This window comes from Schistocerca serialis, chromosome 3, assembly GCF_023864345.2.
Source record: "Schistocerca serialis cubense isolate TAMUIC-IGC-003099 chromosome 3, iqSchSeri2.2, whole genome shotgun sequence".
NCBI lineage: Eukaryota > Metazoa > Arthropoda > Insecta > Orthoptera > Acrididae > Schistocerca > Schistocerca serialis.
In genome coordinates this window covers 793729039-793747961 of record NC_064640.1, presented here as the reverse complement: position 1 = coordinate 793747961, position 18923 = coordinate 793729039, and the positions used below count along the sequence as shown (strand labels likewise).

Genomic DNA, 18923 nt, shown 5'->3' with positions numbered 1-18923 from the left:
CTCATCTCATCTTCTAGTAGTCATCCCATTCTTCCTGAAGTATTCTGAGTTAGTATTTTGCGAAAATGACTTACCAAACTGATGGCTCAGTAATACTGAAATGAGCCAGCACTTTATTTTTTTGAATTTGGGATGATTGTGGAACCATGTTCACCCAGAACAGATGAGGCTATAGGCCATCTGTGTTGTTGGGATTCTGGATAAGTTAACTTAGACATTCAGACAAAAATAGAATACCTTGGGTAAAAGCCATAAACGCACATGTCACATTTATTTTCATCCAGACACACAAATTATACATTATTCTCACATAACTTGTGACAAAATATTAAAAATAACTACAGCAAGTGTCTTTTCATCCAGATTATTGTGTCATTTATGTGTAACAATCAGGAAAGAGTTACACCAGCATTAGGTTGGGTGAAGTTGTTTTTGCCTGTGTTACAAATGAACCATTATGATGTTCAGCTGCATTGTTGCCTTTAAATGTGTCATAGTGGCTTCAAATGGTGATGAACATGTAGTGACAGTTTCATCATCAGGAATTATCATTTTGAAATAAATGATTTCAGTTTCCTTCCAGTTATTCTTCCTGATACTACTGAAGTTACAACATGAACAATTCTCGTTAATCCATTCTATTCGGTGCATACAAGGTGTAATAGCTTTGTCATGGTTGGTTCTCTGGAGAATTTCAATAATCCTGAGAGAATGTCATCTACTCCAGGAACTTGTTTAGACTTAGGTCTTTTAGATTTCTGTTAAATTCCTCTCATAGTATCATAAACCCCATCTTATCTTTATTTACTTCCTTTTACATTTCTATAATATTGCCTTCAAGTTTATTTTCATTGTATGGACACTGTGTATTCCTTCCACCTTTCAGCTTTTCTGTGTATGTTTCATATTAGCTTTCCATCTGAGATCTTTATTTTCAAACAGCTGGAATCTCTCCTCTCCAGAGGTTCTTTTCCCTGTTATGGGTGACTACTATATTGCTGTTAATAGTGGTTCACTTACATTCTTAGTGCTTATGCCCTATTAGTTCCACTCCAGTATTACACCTGTTTAATTTTTTGATGGTAAACCTGTACTCACTGGGTCAGCAGCATTTTCTTCCTGCCACCACAGTTCTACAATTCTTATTACATCTCATTTCAGCCAACCCATTTCTGTTTTCAAATTCTTTAATGTAGCTACTTCATTAACAGACATGAAAGGTCTAACCCACAGAATGTTAGATTTGTTCTTTCTAATGACAACATTCTTTTCATTAGTCCCTGCTTTGAGATTGAAATGGGGACTACTTTATCTTCAGAATATTTTATTCAAGATTATGTCATGATCATTAAACTGTACAGTAGAGTTGAACATCTTTCAAAAATATATTGCCTGTAGTTTAACCTTGCTTTCAGCTGTCCATAATACCTACATAAAAAATCCATATTGGTTAATTTTAGAAGGCCAGATAAGTCAGTTATACAGCCTGTTGCCCCAACTATTGAATAGGCTGATACCCCTTATCAGGAATCATATAATGGACAATCAGAAAGTTTCTGGGTCTCTCTGCACACAATATAACATGATTACAATGTGGGTATATGCGCATTAACGTGTAGGGCAGGGATTAGTGTAGCATTTGTTTCTTTCCAATGCACATGTGGTAAATGTGGAAATATGAACTATGGTGCCATTACCTAATGCATTCAAACAAAGTCAATGTGCTGTTATTCTTTTCTTGGCTGCCAAAGAATGAACACCGATGAACATCCACTGGAGAATGAAGAATGTGTATGGGGCAGCATGTCTCTTGAAAATCACCATTGAAAAATGGTGCACCAAGTTCCGTGCTGGTTGCAATTTGATAGATTTGGCTCTAGAGTGTATACTTCCATAAATGATTTTTAATGTCATGTATGAATACAACCTTTAGAAAAATGACAGATTCATTTTTCAGGCTGGTTAGGACACATAAATAGAAATTAGTTTGACAGAAATGGTTGCTAGAGAGAACTGACTGGCAGTGTAATCACTACAAACGTTACCTCAAACTGAGGGACGGAGCAAAGGTGCCGCTATCATATCTGAAACTTCCTGCAACAGGGTCAGACTCCTAGTGCCATTAAAAAATAACTATGAATCTCATGCTTTCCAACTTCACTAATGACATAGGCTGAAAGTAAGCATGATAATTAACATAAAAAACCTAGTTCTGGTCAATGCTTACATTAAGGGGAAATGTGGAAATGGCAGTGCTGCGATAGGTTTTGGAACCAATAGTTCCTTCCTCAGGGAGGAGAGAAGGTGAGATTGAGGAAGGTTAAAGAGGAAACACAAGTCACTCAGACCATAGGGAGAGATCGATTCGTTTGTTGTGACAAGGGGTGAGAAAGATGGAAAAGGGGAAGGGTGGTTACATGAAAGAGAACACCTATAAGCAATACTGACATTTGTCCTGATGGCAAGCACTGGTCAATGATTGTATCTCATAATCTTATATTTTCGTGAGAGAATTTTCGTATTCATACAAAAAATAATTACTATCATCATTCTGTCCTGGCTTTGGTACACTGCTTGTAGTCAAAGCTAATTTCTGAGAATATGCTCTTTCATTGTGTGGTTTTATGTTGTGCTTTTTCCTGTGATCATCCAGCGTATAGTATTGTTTAATATAGCTAAACGAATATCTTCTAATGTATTTTAGTTTTAGATTTTCTAGACTTGTTTACTGTGTAAAATGAACACTGCAGTTTTTACTGCAGAAGATCACTCATTTATATTTATGCACCATGCTGAGTCAAATTGGTCTTGTACTTACAAAGAGAAGCAGGAAATTTGTTGTTATGCCCCATGTTACCAAGCAGACCACTGACAAAAGCTGCACACCCAACATGTACCAGCCACCTCCTGTGATAAAGCATAAGAGAAAAATTAAATTACTGAATGGCTGTTTATAGAGGAAGACTGTGGAGTAAAACAGACAGTTCAGCTCAGCTTTTACTTGGATGTGCAGGCATGAGGTTGCCAGTGCTTGTGGGGTATGGTGTGGGCTTGGTTGGACTATCCATAGAAGACTGGGATGAACTGACCATGACAAATCAGTATCAGATCATCCAGAGAGATAAAATTGGAACTTCTACAAGGTTTTACATAGAGGTCATATGTCCTAAACAGAGGCTTAGCCTTCGAGCACTATGGGACTCAACATCTGAGGTCACCAGTCCCCTAGACTTAGAACTACTTAAACTTAACTAGCCTAAGGACATCACACACATCCATGCCCAAGGCAGGATCGGAACCTGTGACCATGGCACTAAACAGAGGAATGAGCTCTGACACTAAGGAGGAAAACATGTTAACTGAAATGGATGGCTACTATAAGAAATATTTAGCTAAATATAATGAGCATAATTTTCAGTTGGTAACAAAAATTACCCAGGAGAACAAATTTTATAAAGAAGTTTGGGATGAGTGGATCCTAAAGAAAAGTTGTCAGTCACAGTAAGAAAGATTCTAAGGAGAGGTCTGCTGCATACTGGTGGGGATGAAAAGAAGTTTGCTTCTGTGAATGACTTCAAGGCTTCAAAAGGCCTCATATGGGATAACAAAATAAATCAGAATATGATAAAATCTTGATTTCACTGAAGGGGTAGGTACTAGCCTGAATGGATTAGGGTAAACCTTAAATCAAGATGGACAAACGAGAATTTCATTCTGCCTTCTTCCAAATATAAATTTGGTCTCATTGCTCTATTACGTTCTGCACTTAGTGATCTGGAACATTTGTTAAGACCCAAACTGTTATCTCATTTGGTATACTATATCTTATTTTGTTCATTAGGTGGCATTGTGTACCCATATGGAATGTCTTCAAGAATTAAGGAACAAAGAATCACTCTTGGTGACATCATCTATTGCTTTCTGGGCCTTGTGAATGAACAGACAGAGCTGGGTTTGAAAATATCACTGTCTGTGGAAACTATTTTCATTCCTAGAGGATATTTTTTGTCTTCAGAATTTATAATACAGGAGCATAAGAAATCTTTCAAAATTCTACAACAGACTGTGGTCAGTGATATAGGGCTATAATTGTGAGCATCTGTATGGCAAACCTTTTTCAAAATGAGATTCACCATAAATTTTTCCCATCACTTACAACGCTTTGTTGTTCCAGCAACCTGTCATGTAGTGCTGTTAAAGAGAAACGAGTTCTGCCCCATACTGTGTGCAGAATCATTAAGGTACTTCATGAGATACTGTCATCATTCCTCTGTTAAATGACCTCAGTTGACTTCCTATTCCATGGTCACTTATTTTGTTATTCGTCATTTTAGCACTTGTGTGATGATTGACAGGAAGAACCACATCACTGCTTTCCTAAGTGAAACTGTGTTGAGAGAAGGAATTCTGTATTATGACCTATCCCTGTAATGCACCATTTCAGTTGACATTATGATCACTGAGTGTCACTGAGTGTTATATGAATAACAAATCAATAAAAAAGACCAAAATTGCTTAGAATTTTCTATAGATTGGTAGATAGAATTTTATTTTCAAATTATTGAAAGGTTCACATATGCCTCTCCTTGCACTATTTTTTTCCATTTTATGTTTGTCCACAATGTTTTGGTTATGTTGAAATCTGTGGCCAACTTCTCTTTGCTTTTGGAGCATATTTCTAACATGGTCTAACCTGGGTGCACTTCCCATCTCCCACACCTTTGCTCAGCACATACCTGTCCAAGGTGTGTTAAACAGAATTTTTGAACTTTATCCATGAATGGGAGATGGTGGTTCAGTGAAACAAAAGGAAATTAGTTCCCCTAACTGTAATCTTGATTCCAAGTTAAACATACAGTTGGCTACAATTTTCTATTGTTGGGACTCTTCTGTATGTAACAGCATCATCTGCAAAAAGCCTACCAGAACCTCTGACTTTATCCACTAGGTCATTTATATACAGGGTGATTATAATTAAACTTGCAAAACACTGTAGAAATAACACCACTGGTCAGAATGACATCAAATTGCAACAGAATATTATCGGAGAAGGGTGAAAATGTACGGCAGAAGGAAAAAATAGCGTGAAAATTGATCAATAGATGGTACTGTATGTGTCAGAATATGTAAATGAAAACACCTTTCATGCCCACAACCCAATGAAGTTGGTATAAACATGGCTTTTCCTCCTTTCGCATCTGTGACGTTCCCCATGACAATCTCAATGCATGATCGTTTTCTGCTTGTAAAGCCATATTAAAGAATGTTGTGTTGACTGTGCACACACCGCTCTGCAGAAGTTCCAGACACTGGAGGATTTGAAAAAAGACGTTGGTCTGATGACTGCTGTGAGTCTGGAAAAACTGACTGGGAAATTCGAAAAGACAGGTTGTTTTGGTGTGCAACCTGATGGGAGGAAACGAATTTATTCGACGTCAGTGGAAGCAGTGGCCACAACAATGCAGGAGGAGACGAGTGGGGGTGTGCAAATGTGTGGTGCATGGAGAATTGCCCAAACATTTGACATATCTATGAGCACAGTGTGTAAAATCTACAAAAGGTCCTTCTTTGTCGTCCATTGAAAATTACCCCTGTGCATGAGTAGCATCCTGTTGAACTGCCAGCAACAGAGACCTTCGCTTTAGAATTTCTTGCTTGAATGGAAGTGGGCAACGATTGCTCGCAGAAGATTTTGTGGACAGACGAAGCCCACTTCCATCTGACAGGATGTGTCAATACACAGAAATGTCGAATATGGGCAATGGAAAATCCACACTCAAATCAGCCAGTAGCACTCCACCCTGAAAATGTCACTGTGTGGTGCGGATTTATGGCATCACTTATCATAGTGCCATATTTTTTCGGAGAGAGATCTGCTACCGGTCCTGTTATTCGTACTGTCACTGCTAAGTGCTACGAGAGTCTTTTGCGCAACCACGTCATTCCAGCGCTCCAACAGCGTGGATGTGTGGATGGGATCATTTTTAAGCAAGGTGGCACAACTCTGCACATTGCAAATCTAGTTAAGCAGCCACTGAAGCGGCATTTCGAAAATGCTAGAATTATCAGCCACCATTTCCCTATAGCCTGGCCGACCCGATCACCTGATCTTAATCTGTGTGACTACTGGCCTTGGTGCTATCTGGAAGATGTTGTTTTCGGTGACATTATTGCATACTTAGCTGCAGTGAAGATATGCATTACGCAACACATTCTGAACGTGACCCCGGAAACACTTTGATCAGTTGTGGAACATGCTGTTTCTCGATTTCAACTTTTTGCAGAAAACAGTGGACAGCATATTGAACATGTTTTCCGCCAGTCACACGGAAATTAATAATCCGATTTGATTTTGATTGATGCTTTTCATCCGGGTTTTGGCCTCAGGACAATTAAAAATCGACTTTTCCCATCCAATGTGATATGACCTCATCGTGGTGGATGAGCTTATGTAACTAACAGTATCACACCCATACACCCATGGACACTGAGTAGTACAGTACAGTTTGTTTACTGTCAAACGTACACCTTAGGCATTGTTATATGATTCATTTGTCATTTGTAGTCGACCACTATTAGATTATGATGCTTACAGTGCCATCTATTGCTACATTTTGTAACTATATATTTTTCTTCTGCCAAATGTTTTCTCCCTTCTCCGATAATATTCCGTTGCAATTTGATGTCATTCTGACAAGTGATGTTATTTCTACAGCGATTTGAAAGTTTATCTTTAATCACTCAGTATATTGTGAATAGTAATTATACCATTATACTTCCTTGACATATGCCAAAATTACTTCTATGTCTGACGATTTCTCTCCAATTAGAATGATATACTGTGTTCTATCTGTTATAAAATCTTTTCAACTAATCACAAAGGTGGCCCGATGTTCCACATGATTGCATTTTGTTCATTAGGTGACTAGACAAACTGTATGGATGACCTTTCAGAAGTTAAGGAATAAAGAATAAGTCTGAAACAGAGGAACATAACCAAACAAGTAACTGTAAATACCTTATCTTTTTCCAATATTTACGCTAGAATCCATTACCAATATTATTATTATCAAGAAAAGAAACGGAATCTTCAGTCTTGAATCTTTTCCCACAAAGTTACTAAACCTGTCAATCCCCGAAATTTTCTGCTCATCTCAAGTTGGAGGATGGGTTTTCTGATTAATGGTCACAGTTTCATCTCCTAGTTTCCTACATCGAGGCCATAAAGTGCTGTGAACTATGTTAAATGTAATCAGTTATGTTTTCTCCCACTGAACATAAAAAACTCTCATGCATTCACAATTGCAGAGACCCACTAAAGTGATTAAAACAGTGCATGGCATAATAGCACCTCCCCCAATTAAACTATTCAACCAATCTTTTGAATAGGGATGCCTTACCGAAGTTCTGAAGTATGCCAAAGTCAGACGTCTGTTCAAGAAAGGGCAGAGGGAAGACATGGAAAACTATCGGGCTATTTTTATTCTTCCAGTCCTGTCAGAAGTGTTAGAGAAAGCAGCTGCAAACCACATCTTTAACTTTATCATAAAAAAGGATATTATTACAAGTAACCAATTCGGATGTTGACCAGGAAAAAAACACTCGGGATACAGTGAACAACTTTGCTGAAAAGATAGGCCAATCATTGGATCAGAGGAGTAAAATTGCAGGTATCTTCTGCGATCTCACAAAAAGCATTTGACTCCATGAACCATGACTTAACTACAAATTGTACAAATATCAAATTAAGGACAATGCTCTTAATTGCCTAACATCATACTTACACAACTGATAACAAAGGGCAACTATCACCTTAGATGCAGTTAATTATTATTCTAAATGGAGTACAGTATCCCAAGGCTCCATTTTGGGGCCAATCCTGTTCCTATTCTGCGTAAAGGACTTACTCATAAATATAAATTACCCATCTGTTATGTTTGCAGATGATACTCCTGTTTTAATTGAAAATGATGATGCAGAATGAATTCTGAGCTCCACTGTAAGCACACTGGGTACCTTAGATAACTGGTTCCTGCTAAATGGATTGAAACTGAACATTGCAAAAATCCATATGGTACATTTCAAAACCAAACATTCAAAAAGTGTGGAATTTAAAAGTCAACACAACAATCAACCTATGAAAGTAGTTGACATGCTCAAATTCCTGGGACTATATGTGAAGAAGAACTTAAGCTGGAATACACATATTGACTTCCTATCAAATAGACTAAGCAGTTTTGCAGTTGCATTGCATACACTAGCGAATTCCACTGACTTGAGTACATAACAAATTCTTTATCATAGTTATTTTGAATCTGTAATTAGATACAGGATAATTTTCTGGGGAAGTTCAAGTAATGTATCACGAAACTGAAACTGCAAAAGAAAACTGTGGGATACATGTGTACTGCACAGTAAACTGAGTCTTGTCACCCATTATTTTGGAAACTTCTAAATCCTAACTGTTCCTCTATATACATTTATGAAATTATAATTTTCCTACACAGCAGACAAAAATTATTTGATGTGAATAACTTTAACCATACATATAACAAAAGAAATAAAAATAATTTTATGCTACCACACAGTATTTGAAATTATATGCACAGACTCCTCAGTATATTGGGACGACAATATATTACAAATTAATGGGCAAAAAAATATTTAACATGGAGACAGAAATTTTAAAAACGAGGTTACAGCAGATTCTGTAGGAAAAATGCTACTAGTCAATAGAAGAATTCACAAAGGATGAAATTATAACTTGAGCAAGGGGTAATCAAGTATGTATATATAACAAAACTGTATTATTACTATTATTATTATGCTGTTTGTTTACATTAGATGTTCTTTGTTTGTGGTGAAATTTTACCAAAATTTGACATGCCTCCTGTACCTGAATTAAATGATTTAGATTATGTATGTTAAGGGACAAATCACACACACACACACACACACACACACACACACACACACACACACAGAGACACACACACACACACACACACACACACACACACACACACACACACACAGCTTGAAAGAATTATCCAAATGGGACAGAAATCAGCAAGTTGCTGGGGCTCAGTTCAAAGCATGATACATCACTGAAGACAATTCTACTCCAGTCAAGGAGATTCCAGGCCCCCAACGATGACCTCTGAAGATGTGTGGAGACATCCTGGACACGAGTGGGATACCAACCTCATTATCACCTGCCATACAGCTTAACAACCAGGAGTGATGGTCTGAAGCGCCATTTCATTTCATAGCACAACAGCTTTGGTTTTCATCCAAGACACCCTTACAGCACAGTGGTGCATCAATGATATTCTTTGCCCCATGTCATTGCCCTTCATGGCAAGCCATCTTGGGCTTACATCTCAGGAAAGTAATGCCCACCAGTACACAGGAATAGCTTCTACTGCTTGTCCTCACGCTTCCCAAACTCAAACCCTACCTTCGCCAGTATGGTCACCAGATCTCTCCCCAACTGAGAACACTTGGAGCATTACGGGCAGCGCCCTCCAACCAGCTCAGGACTTTGACGATCCAACGTGCCAGTTGGACAGAATTTGGCATGATAACCCTCAGGAGCAAATCTAAGACTGTCAATCAGTGCCAAGCTGAATAACTGCTTGCATAAGGGTCAAAGGAGGACCAATGCATCATTGTCTTACTCAATTTGTGAAGCCCTTTTCTTGAATAAATCATCCAATTTTGCTGCAACTTTAATCATTTTTTTGTCTTTATATGTACATCACATCTACCGATTTCTGTTCCATTCAGATAATTTCTTCATAGTGCATCATTTTTCTTTTTTTGTCGTATAGAGTATTTTTAGTTGGTCCCATTGTAACCCTGTTTCATCGATTAACTCTTTTATGAGCATTAAAAATTTTGTGTGGATAACTTCCTTCATTTTGCACTTTTGAGTCTACCATAAGCTTCAACATAATTTTTCCAGTCGGTTCCTGTGGATACCACATTGTATTTTCATTCCCACACAACTTGTCGGACAATGCATAACGTAAAACTATACAGTCTCTTTCAGAATCTGAATCATTTTGGGTTCTATGAGAAGATATGTGGCTTCTTACGGGTACTTTCCAAATGTACGAATTTCGCAAATTCTCTTTGACGAGAGCTACTACTTTTGTAGGTTCGTTTGTCATAACATTAAGAAAATTAGCTGACTTTTCGACTGCATCTATATGCCATTCAGAATTCGTATGCATTCTGAAGATTTAAAAAAAAATTATAAAATTGGTGAATGAACGGCTTCTGGGTGTACCATGATGCATCATATGTGGTTGGACAAGCACACACAACTTATAAAACACTCGTTTCACTGCTTTACAATAAATCAACTATGAATATAATGACAGCCAGTCGAAACAAAACATTCTCTTTTCGCCACGTACGTCATTCTTGAAACTATAATTTCAGGTTGCCATGGATTGAAGAAACTCTTGAATTTAAGGAATCATCATCCTCCTTTCTTTCAATCTAATTTCCGACTTTGGAGACACTGACCAGGAGACTACCACCATTTACATCAAAGCGCTACATGCCAGCAGAAATTCTAGCTAGGTCTATATCTTTCCGTCACTACAGTTACTGCGAATTTTAATATAAATATTTGAGTTGACTCACTCTATCCTTGTGATATTTCAGTGTAGGTACTACATTTTTTGGATTTACTCATTTTCTTTTTTGACTTTGATTCATTTGTGAGATGCAAAATATCGATCATTTTTTTCACTCTAATTGTACACCTCAAAACGCACAATATTCTAGATAAACCACATCCATACACCGTTGTTCACTTATAATTCACTGTTGACTATGGAAAAATTGAGAGACAGTTACTTTCACTAACTGAAAACACTCTTCAGATGAGTTTTGTGACAGCACATTATACAGACGTTCGTGTGATGCTCATTCGCCGTAGTGTTTACGAAATGTAACAAATGAATGTTATTGTACAACAGTTACTCAATGAGTGCTACCCACTGTTAGTTTGCATAGGTTGGTGGTAGTTGCTGTGCCACGTCCTGTTTCTACCGACAAATACAGATCTGCAGAAGCATAGAACAAATGCACACCCTTTCAGCAAATGAAAATAAATATAACACAATACGAGGGGAGGTCGAAAAGTTTCTAGCCTGTGATAGTTACCGTAATGTCTCGGACAATAAACCCCACCTACTTTTATGGTGACCTTTTGTGGGTATGCAAGTCAAATTTCCCGGCTCCAGCTTCGTTACTTTTGCCGCTAGAATGCGTTGTATACAGTAGTGTAAGCGAATGTCGAGAGAATCAAGAAACATGCTGTGATTGAGTATCTTCATTTGTAGGGAATGACGCCCAAGGAAATTGTGAAGGACATCCGGAATACATTTACGGACAGTGCTCCGCTTTTGCAACAGTGAAAAATTGGGTGTCCTACTTAAAATGTGGACGAACAAGTATGGAAGATGCGCCAAGGAGCAGAAGGCCTGTCACTACTGCCACTGGTGAAACAGTGACTGCAGTTCACGATACAATTCTCAAGGATTGTCGAACAACGTAGCAGCACATTGAAGCCACATTTGGAATCTCCCATGGGCGTGGTCATGACATTGTTATGGATATTTTGAGAATGCAGGAAGTTTCATCTCGGTGGGTCCCAAAAGACTTGAATGCAGATCAGAGATGGGAGCGTGTGCAGTGTTGCAAAGAAATCGTCCGCCAATTTGAAGTGGATGAAGACGGCTTTCTTGCAAAGTATGTGACAATGGACGAAATGTTGGTTCACCACTTCGATCCTGAGACAAAACAACAGTCACAACAATCTAAACATTCTTCATCCCCTACCCCAAAGAAATTCTGGGTGCCAAAATCAGCTAGTAAGGTGATGGCACTGGTCTTCTGGGATGCAGAAGGGATAATAATGATGGATTACGTGCAAAAGGTAACTATCATACTACTGCACCCTCCTGCGCCATTTGAGAGAAGAGATAAAGAATAAAGGCACGGAAAGTTGGCGTGCAGAATTTTTTTGGATCAGGACAACGCACCGGCGCAAAAAGCCCACACAACAATGGAAACTCTGCGTGACTGCAGGTTAGAATTATTACGCCATACGTCATATTCTGCAGATTTGGCTCCATCAGACGTTTTCCTTTTCCCAAACCTAAAAAAAAGACCTCAGAAGACGATGATTTGACAGTAATGATGCAGTGATTGATGCTGTGATTGATGCTGTGAACGCTTGGTTGGACTCTAAATCGCAGACCTTTTATTTGAATGGTTTTCAGGAGTTATCTGAGTACGTCTGCAAGTGCATTAGCGTACATGGATATTATATTGAAAAATAAATCGATATATTAAAAATTCTGTCATTCTTTATTTGTTAGGCTAGAAACTTTTCCACCCTGTCGCCTCATATGTACTTTAAAAATAATGTCTGACATTTGTTAACCATTATTTGAATGCTGACAAAATAAGGTTTTGTCGAGCGTATTTTGACAACCAACCGTTTTGTTACACCTAGTGATTTGGGAACTGGGAAGAAGGAATCACTAGTGAAAACCAAAGTGTTACCAGCAGTCTAAGCACCTCGTCTTCAGGCCACGAGTGGCCTACCGGGACCATCCTCTGAGGAGGACCTGGATAGGAGGGGCGTGGGGTCAGCACACCACTCTCCTGGTCGTTACGATGGTATTCTTGACCAGCAATCTAGCTATCTCAATGACTGTATACAGGAAGTTCAAAGAAATGGTTTACAATGACGAAGCAGTTCCTCATAAGCCACACATTTCTCTAGTCAGTGCTGAGTAATACCTGAAGCGGTGTAAAGAGTGACACCACTGGACAGTGAATGACTGAATAGGAGTGATCTGAATTGATAAATGATAGTGGAACCTGTGGCAATCCAATGAAACTGCTTGGTTTGGCGAATGCCTGGAGAATGTAACCTGCCATTATGTGTAATGCCAACAATGAAGTATAGAGGAGGTGGTGTTATGGTATGGGGGTGTTTTCTGTGGTCAGGAAGTGGCCCTTTATTGACCTTAGGAAACAATAAATGTGGATTGATATGAACACATTTTACAGCATTGCTTACAACAGAGAAACAGTTTGGAGATTATGGTTGTATCAGCATCTATGAGGTAATGATATGTGGACAATAACATCCCTGTAATGGACTGGCCTGCCCAGGTCCGACCCTGATCTGAATGAAACATCTTTGAGATGAGTTACAATGTCAGCTTCGCTCCAGATTCTAGGTTAAACATCACTGCCATTCTTCCTTAGGCATTAAGACCCCTCACTGAAAGTGTCCCCAGCAGAGTTCACCCCCATCATAAAAATGGAGGGTTGATACTTCCCATATTAATGTCCATGACATGGCAAACACATACTTTGGATCACGTAGTGTGGGGAATATAACATCATATTCTAATATCACTGATACTTGCATCAGGTGAAAACATTACAATGCATCAAAAATTTACTTTTCCACTGCTAAAACAAACACTCTGATATAATGAAGCTCTGTGCTATGGCAACCATTTAGATACTGTATCAAGAGCAGTGAAATAGCTCCAACCTGTCCCACTAGGAGCACTACCAGTCAAATCTTACTCTTAAAAAAGGGGTAGTCTTATTTCACTGTGTCCTATGTTTCACTGCACTCCATTTTCCCATATACTCAACATTTTCAACCCCAGACATGAAGGACTGATGTCGAAAACTCAGGTAATTTGAAATCTGTTTTTTTGACATTTACTGAGAATAAATATATTCCTATCTTTATTTATTTTCTTATTGACACCCATAGTCAGTGATGATATAATAATCTTATAATCATTGACTCCGTGCTGTGTGTTAACTGAATCGACAAGTTAGGGCCTGTTTCTAACAAAGATATTTAAGATGTGACCTTAATGAGTCAGTTTTGGATGCTGTAACTTTTTGATAAGGCACTTAGAAGTTTCTCTACTTCAGACCATAAACACTTCAGTATTTAAGTCTATAGCTGGTGTGTTGAAATTTCTCCCTAATACTATAACTACAATAATTCAGCTGCAAACAAGAGGACGAGACTGGCACGGGGAACGTTGTTGCAAATCGCTAGTTCAGCTTCAGCCCAATGCACGAGGCTGGATTTCTTCACCAATGAAGCCAGTTGCCTGTAGGAACCGAGGATGGCCTCAGAAACCAAGCTGCAGTCATTGGTGATAATGTGACTCACGATCTGCAGCTGGTGGCATCCAGGGTGGTCCATAGCCATCAGCAGAGCCTCCTCCACTTCTCTGGTAAGGTCTCCTGGCAAGCATACAGACTGTACACTAGTGTTCCTTCCCGAACTGCTTGCTACTTCTCTAAGGGACTCTATCACCTACCTAACATTGGGAACTGCTGCACTTGTCTACACCTTTCAGGAAGAGTTACCCAGTTTCAACACACAAGGAATATAGTGCTGGCTCAAATGTATTTCGTCGATGGGCGAGACCTCAGAGCTGTTTTAAGGCATAAGGGACAGCTATACAGAGGTTCGTGACCCAGCTATTGTTTGCCATTCATATTGAGGCGATTGTGAACGCGCCAGGTCGAGCGTATCAGAAACCACTGTGGCGTCAGGGATTGTAGGCAAAACTAAAGGTACCAGAGGTGCTACAGCTTTTGGCCTAAGTGCATTAACTCCAGTACAGTCCAGGTTAGCAGCCTGGGCAACACTAGTTAACAACTGTTCCCAAAATGTGGTCAATTTCCTCTGCATCCATAAAAGCAGGTATAGTCCCTATCCATCATTGAACTTTGTACTTCTATATAACAAAGTACACAGAGGTGACAAACCTCATGAGATAGTGATATGCATAGTATGGACGGCGGTAGTGTCGCTTACACAAGTTATTAAAGAGCAATACATAGCTGTCAATTGTACTCAGGTGATTTATGAAAAGATTTCCGACATGGTTATGGCCGCACGACGGGAATTAATAGTCTCTGAACGCGGAATGGGAGTTGGAGACAAACGCATGGGACATTCCATTTTGGATATAGTTAGTGAATTCAATGTTCGGAGATCGACAGTGTCAAGAGCGTGTCGAGAATGTCAAATTTCAGGCATTATTTCTCACCACAGACAACACTGTGGTCGACGGCTTTCACTTTACGACCAAGAGCAGACGTGTTTGTGTAGAACTATCACTGCTAATAAACAAACAATTCAAGAAATAACACGAATCAAATTGGGACGTATGACGAACGTATCCGTTAGGACACTGTGGCGAAATTTGGTGTTAATGGACTATGGCAGCAGACGACTTACGCGAGTGTCTTTGCTAACGTCACGACATCGCCTGCAGCGCCTCTCCTGGGCTCGTGACCATATAGGTTGGATCCTAGGCGACTGGAAACCGTGACCTGGTCACATGAGTCCCAGTTTCAGTTCGTAAAAGCTGATGTTAGGTTTCGAATGTGGCACAGACCCGACGAACCCATGGATACAAGTTGTCAACAAGCACTGTGCAATGGTGTGGGCTGTGTTTAATTGGATCCAAGAGAACCGCTCACTGACTGAAAATTGTTATGTACGGCTACATGGAGACCATTTGCAGCCATTCATGGACTTCATGTTTCCAAACAACGATGATTCTTTTATGGATGACAATGCACCATGTAACTAGGCCACAGTTGTTAGTGATTTGTTTGAAGAATACTCTTCACAATTCGAGCAAACGGTCTGGTCACCCAGATCGCTCGACATGAATCCCATTGAACATTGATGGAACATATCGAGAGGTCAGTTCGTGAACAAAATCCTGGACCGTTAACACTTTCGCAATTATGGACGGCTACAGAGTCAGCATGACGCAGTATTTCTGCAGGGGACTTCCAACGATTTGTTGAGGCCATGCCACGTAGTGGTGTTGCACTGCACTGGGCAAGAGGAAGCCTGACATAATATGAGATATCCCATGACTATTGTCACTTCTGTGTATACAGCACTAATCCAGTCAGTCATTGAATGCAGTCTAAGTACTGTTTCTGTGCTGCTTCTTGCTATCACTACACTACAATGTGTGTTGACTTAGATTTAATGGAAGCAAAAGATGAAAGAATATGCCTTATGAAATTCAAAAAAAATATTTTTACTGTGAAATAAAACCAAAACAGTTACCAAAATAAGGAAATTTGTTCAAAAGTGCACACCTTTGAACATCTGTGAAATAAAAATATCCTGCTGGGTAACATTCAATATCATATTGCCCCATCATGTGCATTGTAATGTGTGTGGATCTTCCTTGGCAGGCTGTACCTTAGGTTGGCAAGGTAATGCTGCTCTAGCCTGTCCAGATCTTCAATGACGACCCACCTGAGGTCATACATTATGTGGCTCTGAGCACTATGGGACTTAACATCTATGGTCATCAGTCCCCTATACATTATGTGGCGGGGCTTTATGTGACGAGTCATTGCAAGTGTCAGCAAATCCAAAGAATGTTTAGTTGGGTTTTTGTCAGAAAATACCACAATCCATTCCATTCAGTTGCTCAGTACTGCACAGCTCTCAGACTATCATCAATAGCTGTGAGGGACACCTGACTGCAATACATGATATTGGCTCAAAACTTGGCTGATGCGGCTCCCAGTGACTAGAGGCCAAATTGACCATATTGTGTGCTGTTTCCGTCAACATTGTGATAGTTTTCTGTCATGTGGAATTCTCTTATTATGTACATGTACTGAGAACACTAGCAGACATATTACTGAACAGTTTATTAGACCACTTCATGTTAAAAGAAACTTGCACGCTCTGCTCCACTCAGCGCTACGTGATATATAATGAACAGACTTAACACATGGTATGCATAAGATGACAAGGCATGAGGAAAGCAAAGACACTTGTGTATGAAAGAAAGATATGCAAAAGATCATTGCTCACAGATCATATATGTTCACTCGGATGCTTTGATTAAGCTTAAAACTTTGAAGTAACCCTCCTAAAAATGCTATGAGCTGTACAGTCCACAAAATTTATATTGTTCTTTTTTCTTTTCTTGACCCCTCATGACAAATAACAACTGTAGTTTCGCCTTTATTTTAGCCTTTCACAGTACCAGCACAGTCACACCAAGTTGGTCAATGTTACAAAGTCAGATCAGTCAGCTTGGGGAAGATCAGTTTGGATTCTTGAGGAATGTAAGAACATGGAAGGCAGTACTGACCATACGACTTAACGTAAAAGAAAGGTTAAGGAAAGGCAAACCTGCGTTTATAGGTTTTGCAGATTTGGAGAATCAGTATACCAATCACTTCAATTATTAGAACCACTTAAAAACACTGTACTCAAGACGTATGAGGTTCTGTTTTGTATGATATCATTATTCTCACTGTTAGGGCACTTTTAAAAGTCTTGGTTTTTGCATTTATGGCAAATAACTTTTTCTTGCTTAGAGGAAGCGTCTCATACGATTTAACAGTACAGGCTCATTGTTCTATCTCAATGATGACAAAGAAGTCCCATTTCGGGGAAAATACTTTGGTTTACTTTCCTAACTTTTCCCTCTAAGAGCGCTTCCGGTGCTAACCTCTTCTTGTATATCAGAAAGCATGCTTTTAATCGCATCTGTTGTAATAGGAATTCCTGACTGTTCAATGATAATAATCACCGGACAATTTTTCCGATAATCCTGGACAATTCGAGCGAATGGTTTGATCACCCAGATCGCTCGACATGAATCCATCGAACATTTATAGGACATAATAGAGAGGTCAGTTTGTGCACTAAATCCAGCACCGGCAACACTAGCAGCAAAAAAGCGTTTACGCGTGTTTCCGGTCAGTGGCATGGCGTCACATGCTTTGAATATCCGAGCGTAATTGGCAGTTGTCGGTAGCCGTCGTCTGCTTTTGCTGTCACCCTATCTATGGTGGAAGACTAGTACATATCTTCTTCAGCTCCAAAGTCCGGGTGTCATACAATTTCACGGCCTCCTCTTGCCTGTCGAAATTTGTAGTGTGTTTAACAATCTCTATGGCCTCTTTTTGTAGTCTTTCATGCCATCAATTGGTGGCGGTCAGTACTAGAGTCCTATCAAAATGAATGCTGTGGTCTCCTGACTGCAAAGAGTGTTCTGCAACAACTGATCTGTCAATATACCCCCTTCTACAGTTGCCCTTGTGCTTTTCTAGTCGTTTCTTCACCGTCCTTTTTGTAGTAGCAACGTACACCTCCTCACAACTACACCGTACCCTACAAATTCATTTTCTTTCCAGCGGTTTGAAAGCATTCATGGACAGTTTTAGGTGATACTTTATCTTCCGGGTGGGTTTTTAGATTATCGCGATGTTCCGTTTTGTCAAGATTTTTCCTATGTGGTCAGTAACGTCGTTAATGGGAAAACCTTCGATTTCACAAGCTGTGATTTTGCGTCGCAGTCTTCAGCGCTCTTTTTTCCTCAGCGGACGAATAACCATTCGTGAGCAGTGCACTTGCGAGGTGTTGTTAATTACGCGCAAAGCAGCTCTGATTCGTTAGATATTCCTTGCTCTATCTGCCAGCATTTTTAGGATGCCTCATTTTTGTTGTGGGTCACGGTTCGAGTCCAGGAGTAGCTAACAGTCTGTGTGCGTGGGTTTATGGTAAACTGTGTGGCCTAAGCTACCATCTTCTTTCTTGAAAACTGGCGTAACAAGAAAATTTAGTCTTCCTCTTGTCTCCTCCTCCATGGTAAACTGAATCTTCGGATTAATCTCGTTGACATGCTTTTGAAAACGACATAAGGCCTGAATGAGATTTTCAATCTCCAGCGGAGTGTGCGCTGATATAAAACTTCCTGGCAGATTAAAACTGTGTGCTGGACCGAGACACGAACTTGGGACCTTTGCCTTTCGCGGGCAAGTGCTCTGCCATCTGAGCTACCCAA

At 39.6% G+C, this 18923-nt stretch overlaps 1 protein-coding gene across 1 annotated transcript in view; it reads right to left on the bottom strand.

Annotated features, from left to right (window-relative positions):
• LOC126471231 (putative ammonium transporter 3) overlaps positions 1–18923 on the bottom strand; it is a 274322-nt gene that overhangs the window by 82203 nt on the left and 173196 nt on the right. The window contains exon 8 of the mRNA XM_050099355.1: positions 2819–2907. Within this exon, the coding sequence (XP_049955312.1) occupies positions 2819–2907 (89 nt within the window). The remainder of the gene's footprint in view (positions 1–2818; positions 2908–18923) is intronic.